This window comes from Bos grunniens, chromosome 4, assembly GCF_055505025.1.
Source record: "Bos grunniens cultivar Pamir isolate PY7600 chromosome 4, Bosgru_T2T1.0, whole genome shotgun sequence".
Taxonomy (NCBI): Eukaryota; Metazoa; Chordata; class Mammalia; order Artiodactyla; family Bovidae; genus Bos; species Bos grunniens.
The window spans coordinates 64,051,653-64,067,527 of NC_141168.1; the positions used below are offsets into that span (position 1 = coordinate 64,051,653).

Below are 15,875 nucleotides of genomic sequence, written 5' to 3' on the forward strand. Positions count from 1 at the left end.
AGGTACATGCATGCTTGAATTCCTGGAGAGAGCTAGCAAGCTCTCTAGGGTCTCTTTTTATAATGACAGTGATCCAATTAGAACAGGGCTCCACCCTCATGATTCATTCAACCTTAATTACATCCTTTCTTCAAATACAACCAGTCTGGGTGTTAGAGTTTCAACATAAGAATTTTGGAGAGACACAAATATTCAAACCTAGACAGCATATTAAAAAGCAGAGACATTACTTTGCCTACAAAGGTCCGTATAGTCAAAGCTATGGTTTTCCAGCAGTCATGTATGGATGTGAGAGCTGGACAATAAAAAAGGCTGAGGGCCGAAGAACTGATGCCTTCAAACTGCGATGCTGGAGAAGACTATTGAGAGTCCCTTGGACTGCAAGGAGATCAAACCAGTCAATCCTAAAGGAAATTAATCCTGAATATTTATTGGAAGGACTGATGCTGAAGTTGAAGCTCCAATACTTTGGCCACCTGATGCAAAGAGCCAACTCACTGGAAAAGACCCTGATGCTAGGAAAGATTGAGGGCAGGAGAAGAAGGGGATGGCAGAGGACGGGATGGCTGGATGGCATCACCAACTCAATGGACATGAGTTTGAGCAAACTCTAGGAGACGGTGAAGGACAGGAAGCCTGGCACGCTGCAGTCCATGGGGTCACAAAGAGTCGGACACGACTGAGCAATTGAACAATAACAAACATCTAGTCCATAACACCCATAAAGAAGCAATTATCCCCCATAATGGCTAAATAAAACCTCTTCAAGTTCTTGACCCTCTACATTGATCAATTTCTCTTGCATAAATTATCCTAGGACTCACATTCTCACTGGAGAGAGTTTATAGGACAATGGTAAGTGAGCAGTGACATCAACATTCATCTTCTAAACAAACACTTCTTGGAAAGAACAGTATTTTTTATCTTGGACGAATTTGTTTGAAGCTCTTTCTCAAAGAGGAATTGGGGCTCTTTTCCAAAATTTGTATCCCACAGCCATCTGATAACACCCTTCAGTGACTACTGGGAAATGAACAAAGTGGCGACATCACAAGTAATCAAGCAGGTTATAGCAAGGAAAGCCACTTGGAAACTTTTTTTTTTCCCACTTTGAAACAGAAAAATTTTCAGACATAAGTGACAAACTAAATTCAGGCCTTCCAGACTCAATTTCCACCAATCTAACCTTTAATCCTGAGAGGAAAACTCTATATAGGAAATAATGCTCAGCTTATAAAAGAGTTTATATAATTATTTCTGATTACAAAAGAAATTCATGTTAACTTTTAAATTATTAAAAAGTAGAAAGTCTAAAAAAAAAATGCCACCCCTCAATGGTAACAATTGGTTGTAACAACACTGCAATATGTAACTTTGTATCCCAATTCTTCACTTCTTGAATTTTCTCATTTTAAAACTAATTAGCATACTTTTACATAATTTATACATAATATTTCCTCTTCTAACTTGGGGCCAAGAACGTAAATGGTTGGTTTTCTGAATCAATTTATATAAACTATGAATGGGAATATTAAATGAAATATAGGATGCAATTAATACAAATATGATTTTCCTGGGGGAAAAAATTGAGGAAGGGGCTAAGGGCTAACTTTTACCCTTATGTGAAGTTTTTATAGGAACCCTCATACCTTGTTGTTAGTGTTCATTATCCACATTTCTGGAGAAAACTCTCAGACATTTTTCTTCTTTTGGCTCTTTACAGAACTGCTTATGCATGTTTGGATTTTCTTATTTCATTGAGAGCCTGGCTAAACCCTAAGCTTATTATGGAAGCCCCCCAGATCTTCAACCCATTCTGGACATCCTTCGAGAAAGGCCAAGGCTTCCTCCTCTTCCCAGGATAGTAAGTACTGTTTTCTCCAGGACCTGCGTTAGGGCTATTTTTAGTTGCCTCACACAAATTCAGGCTTCTCAGGTGGCTCAGCGGTAAAGAATCCACCTGCAGTGCAAAAGACACAGGAAGACACAGGTTCCATCCCTGGGTGAGGAAGATCCCCTGGAGGAAGAAACGGGAACCCACTCCAGTACTCTTGCCTGGGAAATCCCAAGGACAGAGGAGCCTGGCAGGCTATAGTCTGTGGGTGGCAAAACAGTAGGGCACTACTGAGTGACTAAATAACAACAACACACAAATATATGCCCACGGCCCGAACACGTTCACCCCTGGTCACCAAGGCAGAGATGATCTTTTTCATTCTGGAGGAAAAAAACACCTAATCTCTGCATTTCTGCTTAAAGATTTCAGGGAGACATGTTTAGAGAAATAACTTTCCTGTAGTCCAGTGGTTAAGATTCCACACTTCCAAAGCAGGGGGAACAAGTTTGAATCCTCGTCAGGAAACTAAGATCCCAAATGCTGTGCAGCACAGCCAAAAAAACAAAACAATAATAGATTACCTTTATTTTAAAAATACCCAATTAACACTAACATAAAATGGAACAATAAATTGCTTGGTTTAAGAAAACAGTTCACAACTTGGGGGAGGAATGGTTATCAAAATCACCCAAGAAGACATGCAAATTTCATAACCAGAAGGGTTCTCACCAGCCTCGATCCCACAAACTTCCCCTTTCTGGCACACACACAGGGGTCATGAATGGGGGTGGAAAACAAATACACATGTGTGACTGGCAATTTCCCAAAGCCTTCTATGTCAATGTTATGCTTTCTCTCTTCTTCCCCAGCTGAGAAGCAGCCATGTTTTAGTTCATTACAGAGTGACAGATGCCTGTTTCTGGATTTAGTTGCTTTTCTTCTTCGATAGGAACACAAATGTGATCCTGACTGATGCAACCTGAGTCTTGAACCTTCCTGCGATACCAAAGCCAGGGCTAAACATAAAGGAGTATGTTCAGGCCCACTTACAAGTCTTCCTTCCTGGAAGAGGTGCACAGCTCCAATCCAAGTTCTCAGTGATAAGCCATCCTGTACCATGAAAAACTGTTGGTTGCTAAGTCGTGTCCAACTCTTTGCAACTCCACAGACTGTAGCCTGCCAGGTTCCTCTGTTCCTGGAATTCTCCAGGTATTGCAGGCAAATTCTTTACCATCTGAGCCATCAGGGAAGCCCTCCATCCTGTACCATGTGTGAAAGTATGAAAGTACAGTCGTTCAGCCATGGCTGACTCTTTGCAACCCTATGGACTGTAGCCCACCAGGCTCCTCTGTCCATGGAATTCTCCGGGCAAGAGTACTGGAGTGGGTAGCCATTCCCTTCTCCAGAGGATCTTCCTGACCCAGGGATTGAACCCAGGTCTCATGCATTGTAAGTGGATTCTTAATGGTCTGAGCCACCAAGGAAATTGCACCATGGTTTACAGCAATTAAGATGAGATTATCTCTTATCCCATTACTTCTTCCTCTGTACCCAACAGACTGCAAGCAAAACTATCAATATAGTATCCAGCATGCCTTGTTGCTGCAGTACTTCATAGGTGCCCATGAAATCACACTTTGTATGAAGGCCACAGTACACCTGTCAAAGCCAGAACGATGTCCTCAAAGACTCTTTCCACCCACCCACCTTCCTGTCCCAGCTGTTTCTACACATGGTCATCTCTCATACAAAGATGAGATGGAATGAGAGGAACTAGAGATACCTCAGGTGGTGAAGGACACACTCCATGTTGAAGGTATTGACCTGGCCTCAAACTTGGTGATGGTAGAGAGGGGCAATGGGTCTTCCTGCCCAGGTCACTGAGGTCCCTGAAGCTTCTCTGTTAAGGAGGGAGAGCAGAGGGAAGCCACCAACTGGTTTTCACAATGTAGTTGCACCTGCCTTGGAGAAACTGCTCCTGAATTTGGCAGTTGGTTTTCTGTCAGACTTCATTTCTAATATCATTAATGTCTGCCTCTTTGTGTACATCTATCAGTATTTCAGTGGGAGGTTATGACAGGCTACATTAGGAAAAAGGAACATAAAGCTATCTTAAGCTGGAATCCCTCACTTCAAATCACATATTTTTTTCAGGAGTACAGTGGTGTAACTTTAAGAATTCTAAATCTGACCTTGTGGTTCCTAAGATGTATTACACACACAGTCTGTAGGCACAAATACAGTGCTTTGGGTATCTAAGCATTTTCCCATTTCCAGATGTGTGTATACACTTAGATGCTGTTTGAGGGATATATAAATCATGTTTGTTGAAATACTGTTTGTGGTTTCTGTTTTTCAACATCCTGCTGGGGAAATCTCACAAACATGCAAAATCTGGCATGAGACATTTGCTTCAGAAAGAATTGTCAGAGAAACAGAAGTAACTTATGCCTTAACCAGGCAATGCACCAATGGGAAGCAAGAAAAAACCATGAAATCTAGCTTCCTACCAACTCGACATGACAGCTAATAGTTCTTATTTTATAGTCCCCAGATATCCGTATTAATAAAGTGCTTCAAGATGACTGCTCTTGGAAAATTCAGGCTCTATCACTTTAAAACTTAGACAAGCAGACTACTTAACCAAAATCAGTACAATCAATAAAGTGGAATGCTTCAGTTATCACACCTAAATCAAATGACTCTCTAATCATGCTCTTTAGTCTATAACCTCTCTCCTATTCCTGTCTATGCAGATATAGCCACCTGAATGTTTGATGGGGATAGCCAACTCTAGGAAGCCAAACAAAATTCTTAATCCTATGCTATAAACCAGCCCCATCTGCAAAAACATCTTTGTTGAATGGCACCTATGTTCACCTGGGGCTTCCCTGGTGGATCAGTGGTAAAGAACTCATCTGCCAATGCAGGAGACTCATTGGGTCGGGAAGATACCCTGGAGAAAGAAATGGTAAGTTGCCTGGGTCGGGAAGATACCCTGGAGAAAGAAATAGTAAGTTGCCCACTTCAGTATTCTTGCCTGGGAAACTTGATGGACCCAGGAGCCTGGCGGGTTATGGTTCATGGGGTCACAAGAGAGTTGGACACAACTTGGCAACTAAACAACAACAATCTATGTTCCCCAACTTGTCCAAGCCAGAAATCAGGAAGATATCCGAAACTTCTTCCTTCCCCTAACTCCTCACATTCAATGATACGCCCTATTTTTCCATCTTCCAAACATCTTAGATTTATCCACATTCCACCATGCAGGACTGCTCACCTGGTTCAGGAACTTATCTCTTAACTTCATCTACTGCAATAATCTTTCTTAGATCACCTTTATGTCACCTCCATCATCCAGAAGCAACAATGTGCATGCTTTAAAGGTGCATAATGCTCATATTTCCAACCAGGAGGAATTTTTCAAAAAAGAATTTGCTGGTAATCGTTATATTCTAACAATTCTCACCTGTGCTTAATTGTTGACTACATCTTCTCTATATGCTACACATTAACTACCATCTTCTCTATAATGCTATGCATTTTATGGAATTTCAATCACTATCCATGTTTCATTTATTTTGTCACCTGACACTAGGTACATGGAATGTATTTTTTTTTTTTTTACTTTTTTTTTTTCTTAAACATGGACCATTTTGAAAATTGTTACTGAACTTGTTGCAATATTGTTTGTTTTATGTTTTGGCTGCAAGGCATGTGGGATCTTAGCTCCCTGACCAGGGATGGAACCTGTATCCCCAGGATAGGAAGGCTAGGTCTTAACCCCTGCACTGCCTGAGAGGTCTCCTGGAATGTATTTTAGAAATAGCATGATTTATGGAAGTCTTTCATTTTATGACTATAAGTATTCTGCTGTGCTGATAATCAAACGTGATTCAACTATTCCTATACTGGAACTGATGTTGTTTCACAGACCACATGGCAAAGAATAACTGTGCATAAAGTGTTTTGCCACTATTGATTTTTTTTTCATGCAGACTTTGAGGGGTGGAATTACTGATTCAAACTCCTGTTTTTGACCATCATGTTAGGCAACACAGCAGAGTGGCTAAGAAAGCACACTCTAAGACTTTTGAGGTTCCAATCCTAGTTCCACCACTTCCTGCATGATCTTAGACAACTTACTTAACCTCTCTATGACTCAGTTTCCTGTAAAATGAATGAAAACTGAACCTTCCCTTATGGAGCTGTCACGAGGATTAGACAGAAAACACATGACAAGCTCTCAGAACAAAGCTTGGTGAAAAGCAAGTGCTCCACAAAGCCTATTTTACATATTTATACACACACACACACATACATACACCTTCATTTCCAAAAGGATTACGTTAATATTTAACATAACCAGTAGGATACTGCATATCAGTTTTACTGCAACTCTGTCACCAAAAGGCATTAACACTATTTTTGGTAATTCTTACTTAGTAAATATCCAGTGTATCTTAGCACACATTTTTTTTTAAATGCCAAAGAGTAAAACAGTTGTTCCTTAAGTACATTTATAGTGCTTAAATAAAAATAGCTTGGGGGACATTACTTATTTATTCTTTAGTACTCTGACCAAATAAGCTTACCAGTTTATGTTTTTAAGAAAACAAGTTACATGAGTTGCCTTGTTTCTTCTAATAATGATCAGCAATAGATAAAAGGATGGAAAAGAATGGTGTGGGTAACCCTTCAATTGGCAAGAAATTAATAGCTCATTAGATTCATTCTTCTGCTATAGTGGCCAGAGATCATTGTCAAAGGAAATTATATATATATAAAAATCCAAAATTGGTCATTATGCAGTTGATCCCAGCCCTTGTCAAAAAGACCCTAGCAGAAAGACACACATAACCTGAAAGAAACAATTTATGCAATGCATGTGATGGTTTTGGATACTTGTTCCATAGTTAATGAGAAATATTATATAAAAAGACAAACTTTGACTTATATTAGAAGAAAAAAGTATGATTAAAGTCTAAGTTTAAATACAAATACATATTTGTCAAAAAACAACAACATAATGAATGAACTTAACTAGAAACCCAACAAGGCCTAAATTCCAGTGCTTCCTGTATCACAAATGAGGTATCTAGGGCAGTGCTATTCCAACTATCAGTGAGGACCCACTGAGTCATTAAGTAAAGTTAGTGACAATCTTTTTAAGTTTATAAATAAATTTATTTTATTGTGGCATACCTGACATACAACATTCTATTAGTTTCAGGTGTACAACATAATGATTTGGGTGCTGTATGTATGTATTTTTTAAATGAAAAAGAACAGGAGGTCACAGAAAGTATGAGTAAATACTGTTTCACTTATATGTGTAGGGTGGTCCTGGGTGGTGCTGGTGTCAGGAAATGAAATGAATTTCCTATTATGGATGACAGTTAAACAATATCAAAATTCAAGAGTACCTCATTTTACTATGCTTCACAGATACTGCATTTGTTACAAATGGAAAGTGTGTAGCAACAACCTTGCATTGTCAGATGATGGCTTGCGATTTCTCTTTTTATTTATTTATTTGCTGTTTTTCTTTTTAAATTAGGGCATATACCTAGTTTTTAAAATGTAACACTATTTCACTCTTAAAGACTACAATATAGTGTAAACATAACCTATTTGCACTAGGAAACCAAAAAATTTGTGAGTCACTCTATCGTGATAATTTGCTTCATTGCAATGGTCTAGAACCAAAACTGCAATATCTCGAACGCATGCCTGTAAGTCATTTAATCTCTGTGAAGTTGTTTCCTCATCTCTTAAATGGAAAGTATTGTACTTCAGAGAGTAGATTCAAATAAAATAATTTCACATCTTTTTAACTATAAAACATTGCATTAATATGTTAAGGTTACAGCATTATGGCTGGGTTCCTTAGTTTAATGTTTCTCTGCTGTATAAGTTCACAACATAAAATCACTATGCTAGAACTTGGACATACTGTATCAAAGATAATTCTGCAAATGTAGTCTGCTGAAAAAAATGGAGCTAGAGACAGGAAATTCTTAAGTTTTTTGAAATTGTTATAATCTCCATTGTAATTCTGACTATACAGCCTCTGGGGAAAAAAATAAGACTAAAGAAGAAAGGCAGTATCTCAGTGTCACTGTGGGGCCTTATGAAAGAATCATCACTTATGAGACTGACCAAAAGGGGGATATGTTTACAGCTATTCCCAGAGGAGGCCAGATCATGAATGTAAGCTGCCATCTCACTGTCTACACAGCCCTTCAGTGATACTTTACTTGCAGGTATAAATCACTGCTCTTTGCTTCCCACTGAAAGTTTAGAATCCTGTGCCAGTCTCTAAATGCCACAAACAATTCCAGGCAGCACATCTTTATCTAGCTACACATGTTATCTGCACACATCATGGTACCACAAGATAAGAAACATCTCTCAAGACTGCCAGCTAACAAAATTGAAAACAGCTAAGACGAAAGGTACACTCCCTCGTAACTCTTCCACACAGGCTACCAATAAAGCACGCTTCTGAAGGAAAAGACATTCTAAAGATCCTGAGTAAATAAGAGATGGTACCTCTCCCCATAAAAATACAAAGGACTTTTAAAACGAACAGAATTCCTACTTTGCTGTTGTTTAGTTACTAAGTCATGGCCAATTCTTTTTGACCCCATGGACTGTAGCCCACCAGGCTCCTCTGTCCATGGGACTTCCAGGCAAGAATATTGGAGTGGGTTGCCATTTTCTTCTCCAGGGGATCTTCCCAACCCAGGGATCAAACCCACATCTCCTGCTTGGCAGGTAGATTCTTTACCACTGAGCCAACTAGGAAGCCTGAATTCCTACTTAGATGATTTTAAAAACCACTTTAGGATAAGTTGAAGACAGGAATGTTTGTGAAGACTCAGTGATATGGATATGATGACACTTCATTTTTTAAATGATATCTGTGACCTTCAGATCAGTTTGTTCTGAGTTTTGTTTCCTGTAAGCCTTAGGGATTTTTTTGCACTGATCAATCCAGCCCACATTACCCCTCTAAGCCTAACCAGGTTCACAAATGTAAAACATCTGGCCCGGTTGAGAGGCTCAGTTTGTAGCTCACAAAGGCTCACGGGCTCACCTGGGAATGCTGCACGCATGCCTGCTGAGCAAATGAATGTAGAAACAGATCTGCAATGGCCCTAACTTTCTGTGTGACTAATTCCCATCACTTTAAGGGAGGAGGGGACGGGGACTGTGACAGATGAGGATGTATAGAAGGCAGATAGTGTGAGGAAAGTTGTCAGGGGGTGATCAAGAATGTTTTAGTCACTGCCCATGGAGTTCCTCCTAGAGAGAGAGAATCAAACAGCCTGAATCAGCTTGGTTCTGGCAGCCTGCCAGGTAGCTTTTGCTTACCTGTGATCTTAGTTGAAAACCATGTGGGATGTGTCATAGCAAAAGTGCCTTTCTCATTACAATCTCAACACAATGGAAATATCTTCCTAACCAAAGGACACACTCGTTTGGAAGAACTCCACAGAATTAATACTGAGAAGAACCTTGGCTATTCTTCGACTGTGTGCTGAGACCCTGTGTTAAGTGACTTACCTTAGGTCATACAACTGGCAGCAAGCACTGTCTTGACTAAGACCAAGAGCTAAACAGGCTCTCCCAAGATAAAATATGTCTACAGTTGTGCCTATTAACACGCTTTCAAAGAGAAAAGGTTCCTTACTACTCAGAACTTTAGTTTAATCACTATACCTGTCCACTACCCTAGAACACTTAGATATATGACTAAGTATGCATTGTTTTAAGACCATTCATCAATTAAATGGATGGGATAGTGCCCACACATCAGGTTTGAAAAGGAATTCCTATCTCTGATACATTTTACTACAGGTATGAAATTTAAGTAATTTTATCCATATTTATAGTATGTTGCTTGAGACTGAAACAATAATATATAAAGATACATAATTCTCTCATAAATAATGAGAGATAAGTATGTTAGAAATATACAATGTGCATGGAAACTTCAAGCATTCAAACTTACAAAGACAGATTTATATCAAAGAATAAGGAAATTGATTTATTACTACACCTGATATCAGCAAAACATCTGTGCCCATAAAATAAATTTGAGTTTTTATAAAAAACTAGAAAGAAAAGCACATACAGTAACCAAGTTTATTAAAAAAAAAAAAAAAAAAAAACGTAGAGCATGTGTGTTTTAGTTGTTCAGTATAAGCAACTACAAATAGTCCTTTCTGTGGTGAGAAATAAAGTCCACATAAGAATCCCTGCAAAATTTTCACCACACACACACATGTAACAGATGGAGTCTAAACAACAGCTAAGCATTTCATAAGCCAAATGCTCAAAAATTAATAATATAATATGGTAACAATCCTGTATTATATTGCATACATGAGCACAACAGATCCCCGCCCTCTTCTTTCACCTCTCATCTCATCCCACCTTTCTCCAAATGTGTGCTCACCCATCTACATCCCCTACTCTGCAACCAAATCACAACTACCCAAAGGCGAGGTGTCTGCTGCAGCCCAAAACACTTGACTGATAACATCCGGTTTGCCATTCCAGGAAATCCCAGAGTGTGTTTTAATCCTCTGCCCACAGCTTGCAAAAGAAAAACGAGAGAGGATCTAATCGATACCAGCACCCCAGCTGTGACCTGGCACATAAAGAAATCAAGAAAATAAATCCCATCCATAATCTGTATAATTTAACACTTGGAAGAAAGCAACATCTGGGATCAACTCCAAGCGGGACAGTGCTGCTGGCCATGTCTGTGCTTCCTGCACTGAGTGCTAAGCCGGTGACAAGGGGACACTCCACGTCCTCAACACTTCAGCAAAAACAATGTCTCTTCCTAATAAGTAATCTACACCCAAAAATGAGGCAGGTGAAGAGAAGGAAACATCTTCTCCTTGCCGGTTGAGCACCTGATAAAGGCTCCCCTTACATTTCAAAGAAAGGGAAAACTGGAACTCCTTCCCAAAGGTGGGTCCTGGGCAAACTATTGTCTTGCTGACCAGTCAAAATCCAAAATGAAAGCTCATATAATACAGGGGAATGACTTTGTTTAATCATACAGCCCTTTCAGGACACTCCAAAGTCCTATCCCCAGGTGAAGTTGGGGGGGGAAAATCCCCTGTAATTATGACTCCCTCGAAAGGCTTTCCAGATTTTTTAAATTACAGGAAAATGAACACAAGCAGATACCTACATATCATCTAAATCACTAGATCTACACCCAATTTTTTTAAAAGTAAACCAATAACCAGGACAGGGCATTATAGGAAACTATATATTATGTTTCCTTAATACTATATATTAAGTATTATATCATAATACTTTCTCTGTCAAACCTTTTGAGAGGTTATAATTGCATTTGGCTGCTTCAGGCTTGCCAGAGAGCCTTTCTTTTTAATAGTCGCAACCTAAAAGGAGTAACTGTCAAGGGGCGACCCAGCTGAAATCAAACAACAAAAACGGGAACTGTAATCCGCCTGAAATGGGAGGAGGGAAAGGAAGGGAGACTCCTGTATTCATCCGTCAATATTAATGTCCTTTGTTGTTCACCTTTACACAGAACACCGAGCGCTACCCTGCTCCTTTTCCTCCTAAAGGAAAAGGATAGTGTCAGGGTAGTCTTTCCTAAAAGCTGTCTCGTTGCCTCGAAGACCCAAGCTTTCGGAGTCTCTCTCCCCATTAACACTCCACAGCTGTCCTCCAGCACCACCCCCACCATGAGCAGAGAGGGTGGTCAGAAGTAAAAACATTGCTGAAATACCCGTTCCCCTCCAAAGACCAAAGAGCAGAGCGGCGCAGATGTTGAAATTTACTAACCCCCGCCCCACCGCCTCTCCGAGCGCGCACACACACCGGGTAACCCGGGATGGGAGGGAGGAGAAAGGCTCGGGCCAGACTGTCAGAGCGGCTCTTCTGAGGACGGTGCCACATTCCGCACTCCGGGAATGTGGAAGGCAGAGGGAAGGTTCTGCGCCTCCCTTCTGTTTTGGGGATGTTCTCTCTCCGCGACTGTTGTCTCCCTCTCCACCCTGGGAAGTCGTTGCAGCCCTTGCCATCTTTAAGGTAAAGGAGAAGGAGGGAGAGGAAAGCCGTCCGTTCTCCTCTTCCAACTTGACACACACGCCCGGTAGCCACTCCAAACTCCGCAGGCAGAGCCCGCAGCAGGCGGGCTGGCCGCGCGCTCCCCGCAGCCGTCCCGGCGCTCCCTCCAGGAGCCCGTGCCGAGAGCTCCCATCCGGCGTTGAGGGGCGAGACCCCGACGCGCAACCCTCTTCCAGGAGGTGGCTGAGCAAAGCCCCTAACCCGCAGCGCGATGCCAGAATTAGGCATTTGCAGCCGGGCTGAGAGAGAGGGGCACGGGGGCAAGGACGCGAAATTCGCACTCGCTCGGACTAGGACAAGAGCAGAATAAAAGTTCGCCCCGCGGAGACTCACCCACGCCGTATTTCTCGTGCTCCGTAGGTATCCACATGGCTAAACAGGGGTCCGGAGTCTTCAGGCTTTGTAATCCCCGCGCCCCTTCTCCGGCTCACAACAATGCACAGCTCCCGAGTAGTGGCTGCAGCGCTGGAGCCCCGCGGCTCCGCGCGGGCTGCGGTCGCTGGGCAGGGTCTGCGCTGGAGGCTCCCGAGCCCAGCGTTGACACTGCGCGGCCGAGGCTGCGCCGCCCGCCGCTCTCCCAGCGGTGGCTGCTCAGAGTCCTCCGACGCGCTCCCGGGAACCCGGAGGCGCAGTCATTGTTCTGATTCACTGAACTAAGCGAACACGCCGGGGCACTCTCCGGCGCACCCCCGCCCGTCAGCGCCTCTTCTAGCCCTCCCTGCCGAGCGCCCCGCAGCACGCTGGGAACTGTAGTTCTGCAACAGCTCCATCCCGGAAGGGGGAGGGGAGTTAGCGGCTAGGGGCGGGACTACGTCCCGCTCGCCACGTTCTATTGGTCCAGATCGTGACGGCGCGGAGTGGGCGTGGAGGAAAAGCCGCGTCAGTGGGGAATTCGTTTCCAATCGCGTTTCCATTGGTCCCGCGCCTGTTCTACGGCCCTCTTTTTTTTTTTTTTCCTCAGCCGAGTAATGGCTGCTCCCAAGACCCAGGGGGCTGCTACCCAAGGGGAGGAGGACAGTGATGGCAACCGTGGTGGAGCCGGAGGTGTCAGTTATGAGGGTGAGTACGGTGCCTCTGAGGTGCAAATGGTTTTTTGTCTTCGTTTCTTTCCAACCTGGAATACAGCTGACTGCTGGACAGACCTCAGCTCCGTCCAGCCACTTGAGCGCGAAGGGGCCACGGGTGGAGCCCCGCGGGACAGGAGGGGGTGAGAGGAAGCTACTTACTGGAGACTGTCTGGGAGGGAAGAGAAAATGGGATGAAATGGCCTTATCCGCAGCCAGGGAAGTTCCCTGGGTTCTGTCCTACGTTTGGAGCTCCCACCTTTACTCTCGCTGCCGAGTGGGCGTGGGGCAAGGTTTGCGCGTGTGTGATTGTAACTCTGGAATTAGCTGACCTCTTTCCTCGCCAGTAGTCTACCCTCGCCTCGGTTTGCTTGGTTTGGCCTCGAGAGATAGGTTTTATTTGGGTTCGGGCGGATTATCATTTGCAGACTGGTTGGTCACTCTACAGATTTTTCACAGTTGTTGTCTGGAGCAGCCTCTGAAGGGAAAGTCTGCATGACTCTCACAGCTTCTTCCCCTGTCAACTGCCCCGGGCGTTCTCTAGGATTGAACGTAGAGCCTGGAAGATCTTCCCAAACTCTGGGTCCTTAGAGCAATAGGAAAGGAAATGGTAATTTGTAGTCATGGCTTCAAAGAAAGTCATCACAGCTACTTTGGCTTTGCTTGACTTTCCGGTTGTCTTCTGACCCAGTATAGAGAGCGAAAATAAAACTTTGAAAGCTGCGGAAGAGGTTATCTTTAGAATCCCTAGCCCCTTTCTTTTGTTGTTGTTCTATTCATCTATCATCTATCCATTTATCAATGAGTCCTATCTGACTCTTTGCATCCCCATGGACTGCAGCACTCGGGGCTTCCCTGTCTTTAACTGTTTCCCTGAGTTTGCTCAAACACATGTCCATTGAGTCATTGATGCCATCCAACCATCTCATACTTTGTCGCCCTCTTCTCCTCATGCCCTCGGTCTTTCCCAGCATTAGGGGCTTTTCCAGTGAGTCAGCTCTTTGCATCAGGTGGCCGAAGTATTGGAACTTCAGCATCAGTCCTTCCAATGAATATTTTGGGTTGATTTCCTTTAGGATTGACTGGTTTGATCTGCTTGCAGTCCAAGGGACTCTCAAGGGTCTTCTCCAGTTCCACAGTTTGAAAGTATCAATTCTTTGACCCTCAGCCTTCTTTATGCTCACATCCATACATGACTACTGGAAAAACCACAGACAGACCTTTGTCAGTAAAGTGATGTCTCTGCTTTTTAATACACTGTCTAGTGTGTCATAGTTGTATCCTTATAGTCTGTGTATCACCAACATTACTCCCTTCTCTTTTGGTCTGATACATAATTTTTAACATAGCTAGTTGTCTTTTTCCTTTTGATTTTTTTTTTTTTGTTTGGCCACACCGTGCAGCTTGCAGGGGCTTAGTTCCTTGACCAGGGACCCAGTCTAGGTCTGCTGCAGTGGAAACTGCCCTCTGCAGAGTCTTATCCACTGGACTGCCAGGGAAGTCTGTTGATGTTTTTTCAGTTAGGTCAGTTTATTTCTCTTCCTAGTTTCTTGTCTTGTCACACCGAAAACTTAGAGTGATAGACTAAAGGGTACAGAATAACAGACAAGTTACAGTTCAGTTTGGCTCAAGCAGACAGATCTTTTATTAGACAGACACTCCTAAAACATGGGAGCAGACTGACTCCAAGGGAGCTCTCCTCTTCCTTCCTGTTGATCCTGTTTGATGTCCCACTTTCATACTTCCATGCTCTTCCTTTTGCCTATGGTGTGTGCAAAGTAGAACTTGTACCCACCACCAGTCCATGAAGGGGAATACAAATGGGCATATACTCAAGGCTGATTGACAATTTTAAGTTATGTAACAGCAGGCTATGTTGTTTATGTCTTCTCACAATTCAGTCTGTTATGATTAGATGTAGAATGTTCATGAGCCCTTACTGGGCTCCTAATCCTAAGTGCCTAAGGTTACTTGGAGAAGCCCCTTGTTTATTTTGTATCCACTCTCTGTGTGCCTAGGGCACATGAGCAAGAGTTGAAAAGTCTCTGGTTATTTTGTAGTGTATCTATGAGCTCCAGCTTGCATCCCTTTCAGCCAGGCCTCCCTTGTTGCTCATGTCTAACTTCCTAACATAACAAATGTGGTTTCAGGCTTAAATTTGGTTCTTCATCCTTGTCATTGGTTCTTTTTTTTGTTAATTTCTTGCTTTGTGCTTTCATGGTTAAATTGACATTTAGTCTTAAATTTTTGTCTTAGCACAGAGTTAGTGCTACTTCTTCTCACTTCAATGAAACCCCTAGTTCTGAAATTATTTCAGTACCTCTTTGGAGAAATTTTTAGTAAGCTCCATTCTTAAATATTGTGTTATATTCATACCCTAAACAGTTCATTTGGGGATATGCCACATAGTCAACTCTTATTTTTGGAGAAGGCAGTGGCACCCCACTCCAGTACTCTTGCCTGGAGAATCCCATGGACAGAGGAGCCTGGTAGGCTGCGGTCCATGGGGTCACTGAGGGTCAGACATGACTGAGTGGCTTCACTTTCACTTTCCACTTTCATGCATTGGAGAAGGAAATAGCAACCCACTCCAGTGTTCTTGCCTGGAGAATCCCAGGAATGGGGGAGCCTGGTGGGCTGCAGTCTCTGGGGTTGCACAGGGTCGGACACAACTGAAGCAGCAGCAGCCCTTATCTTATAGTAACATACTAAAGATTTTCCAGATTCTCAAAGTTCCAAAAGGCTACCTGTTTAACATTTGAAGGTGGAACCTTTGGTAAATTTATCTCACAAAGTAACTCATAAAAAAGAAAATTGGGTATGCCTTTCAAAAGCATTGTGTGACT

At 42.6% G+C, this 15,875-nt stretch overlaps 2 protein-coding genes across 8 annotated transcripts in view; one reads left to right on the forward strand and one right to left on the reverse strand.

Moving 5' to 3' along the window:
• DOCK4 (dedicator of cytokinesis 4) overlaps positions 1-12,731 on the reverse strand; it is a 479,600-nt gene extending 466,869 nt beyond the window's left edge. For 4 of the 5 annotated variants that reach the window (XM_086396606.1, XM_086396604.1, XM_086396605.1 and 1 more), the window contains exon 1: positions 12,299-12,730. In XM_086396606.1, coding sequence (XP_086252732.1) covers positions 12,299-12,335 — 37 coding nt within the window. In that variant the 5' untranslated portion in view covers positions 12,336-12,730. Of the gene's footprint in view, positions 1-12,298 lie in introns of all 5 variants that reach the window. The other variant, XR_015162547.1, reaches the window with a different exon arrangement.
• Positions 11,713-15,875, forward strand: part of ZNF277 (zinc finger protein 277) — a 135,563-nt gene continuing 131,400 nt past the window's right edge. The window contains exons 1-2 of one of the 3 annotated variants that reach the window (XM_086396607.1): positions 11,713-11,926; positions 12,927-13,024. In XM_086396607.1, the coding sequence (XP_086252733.1) occupies positions 11,856-11,926; positions 12,927-13,024 (169 nt within the window). In that variant the 5' untranslated portion in view covers positions 11,713-11,855. Of the gene's footprint in view, positions 11,927-12,924; positions 13,025-15,875 lie in introns of those variants that run through there. The other 2 variants (XR_015162548.1, XM_086396608.1) reach the window with 2 other exon arrangements.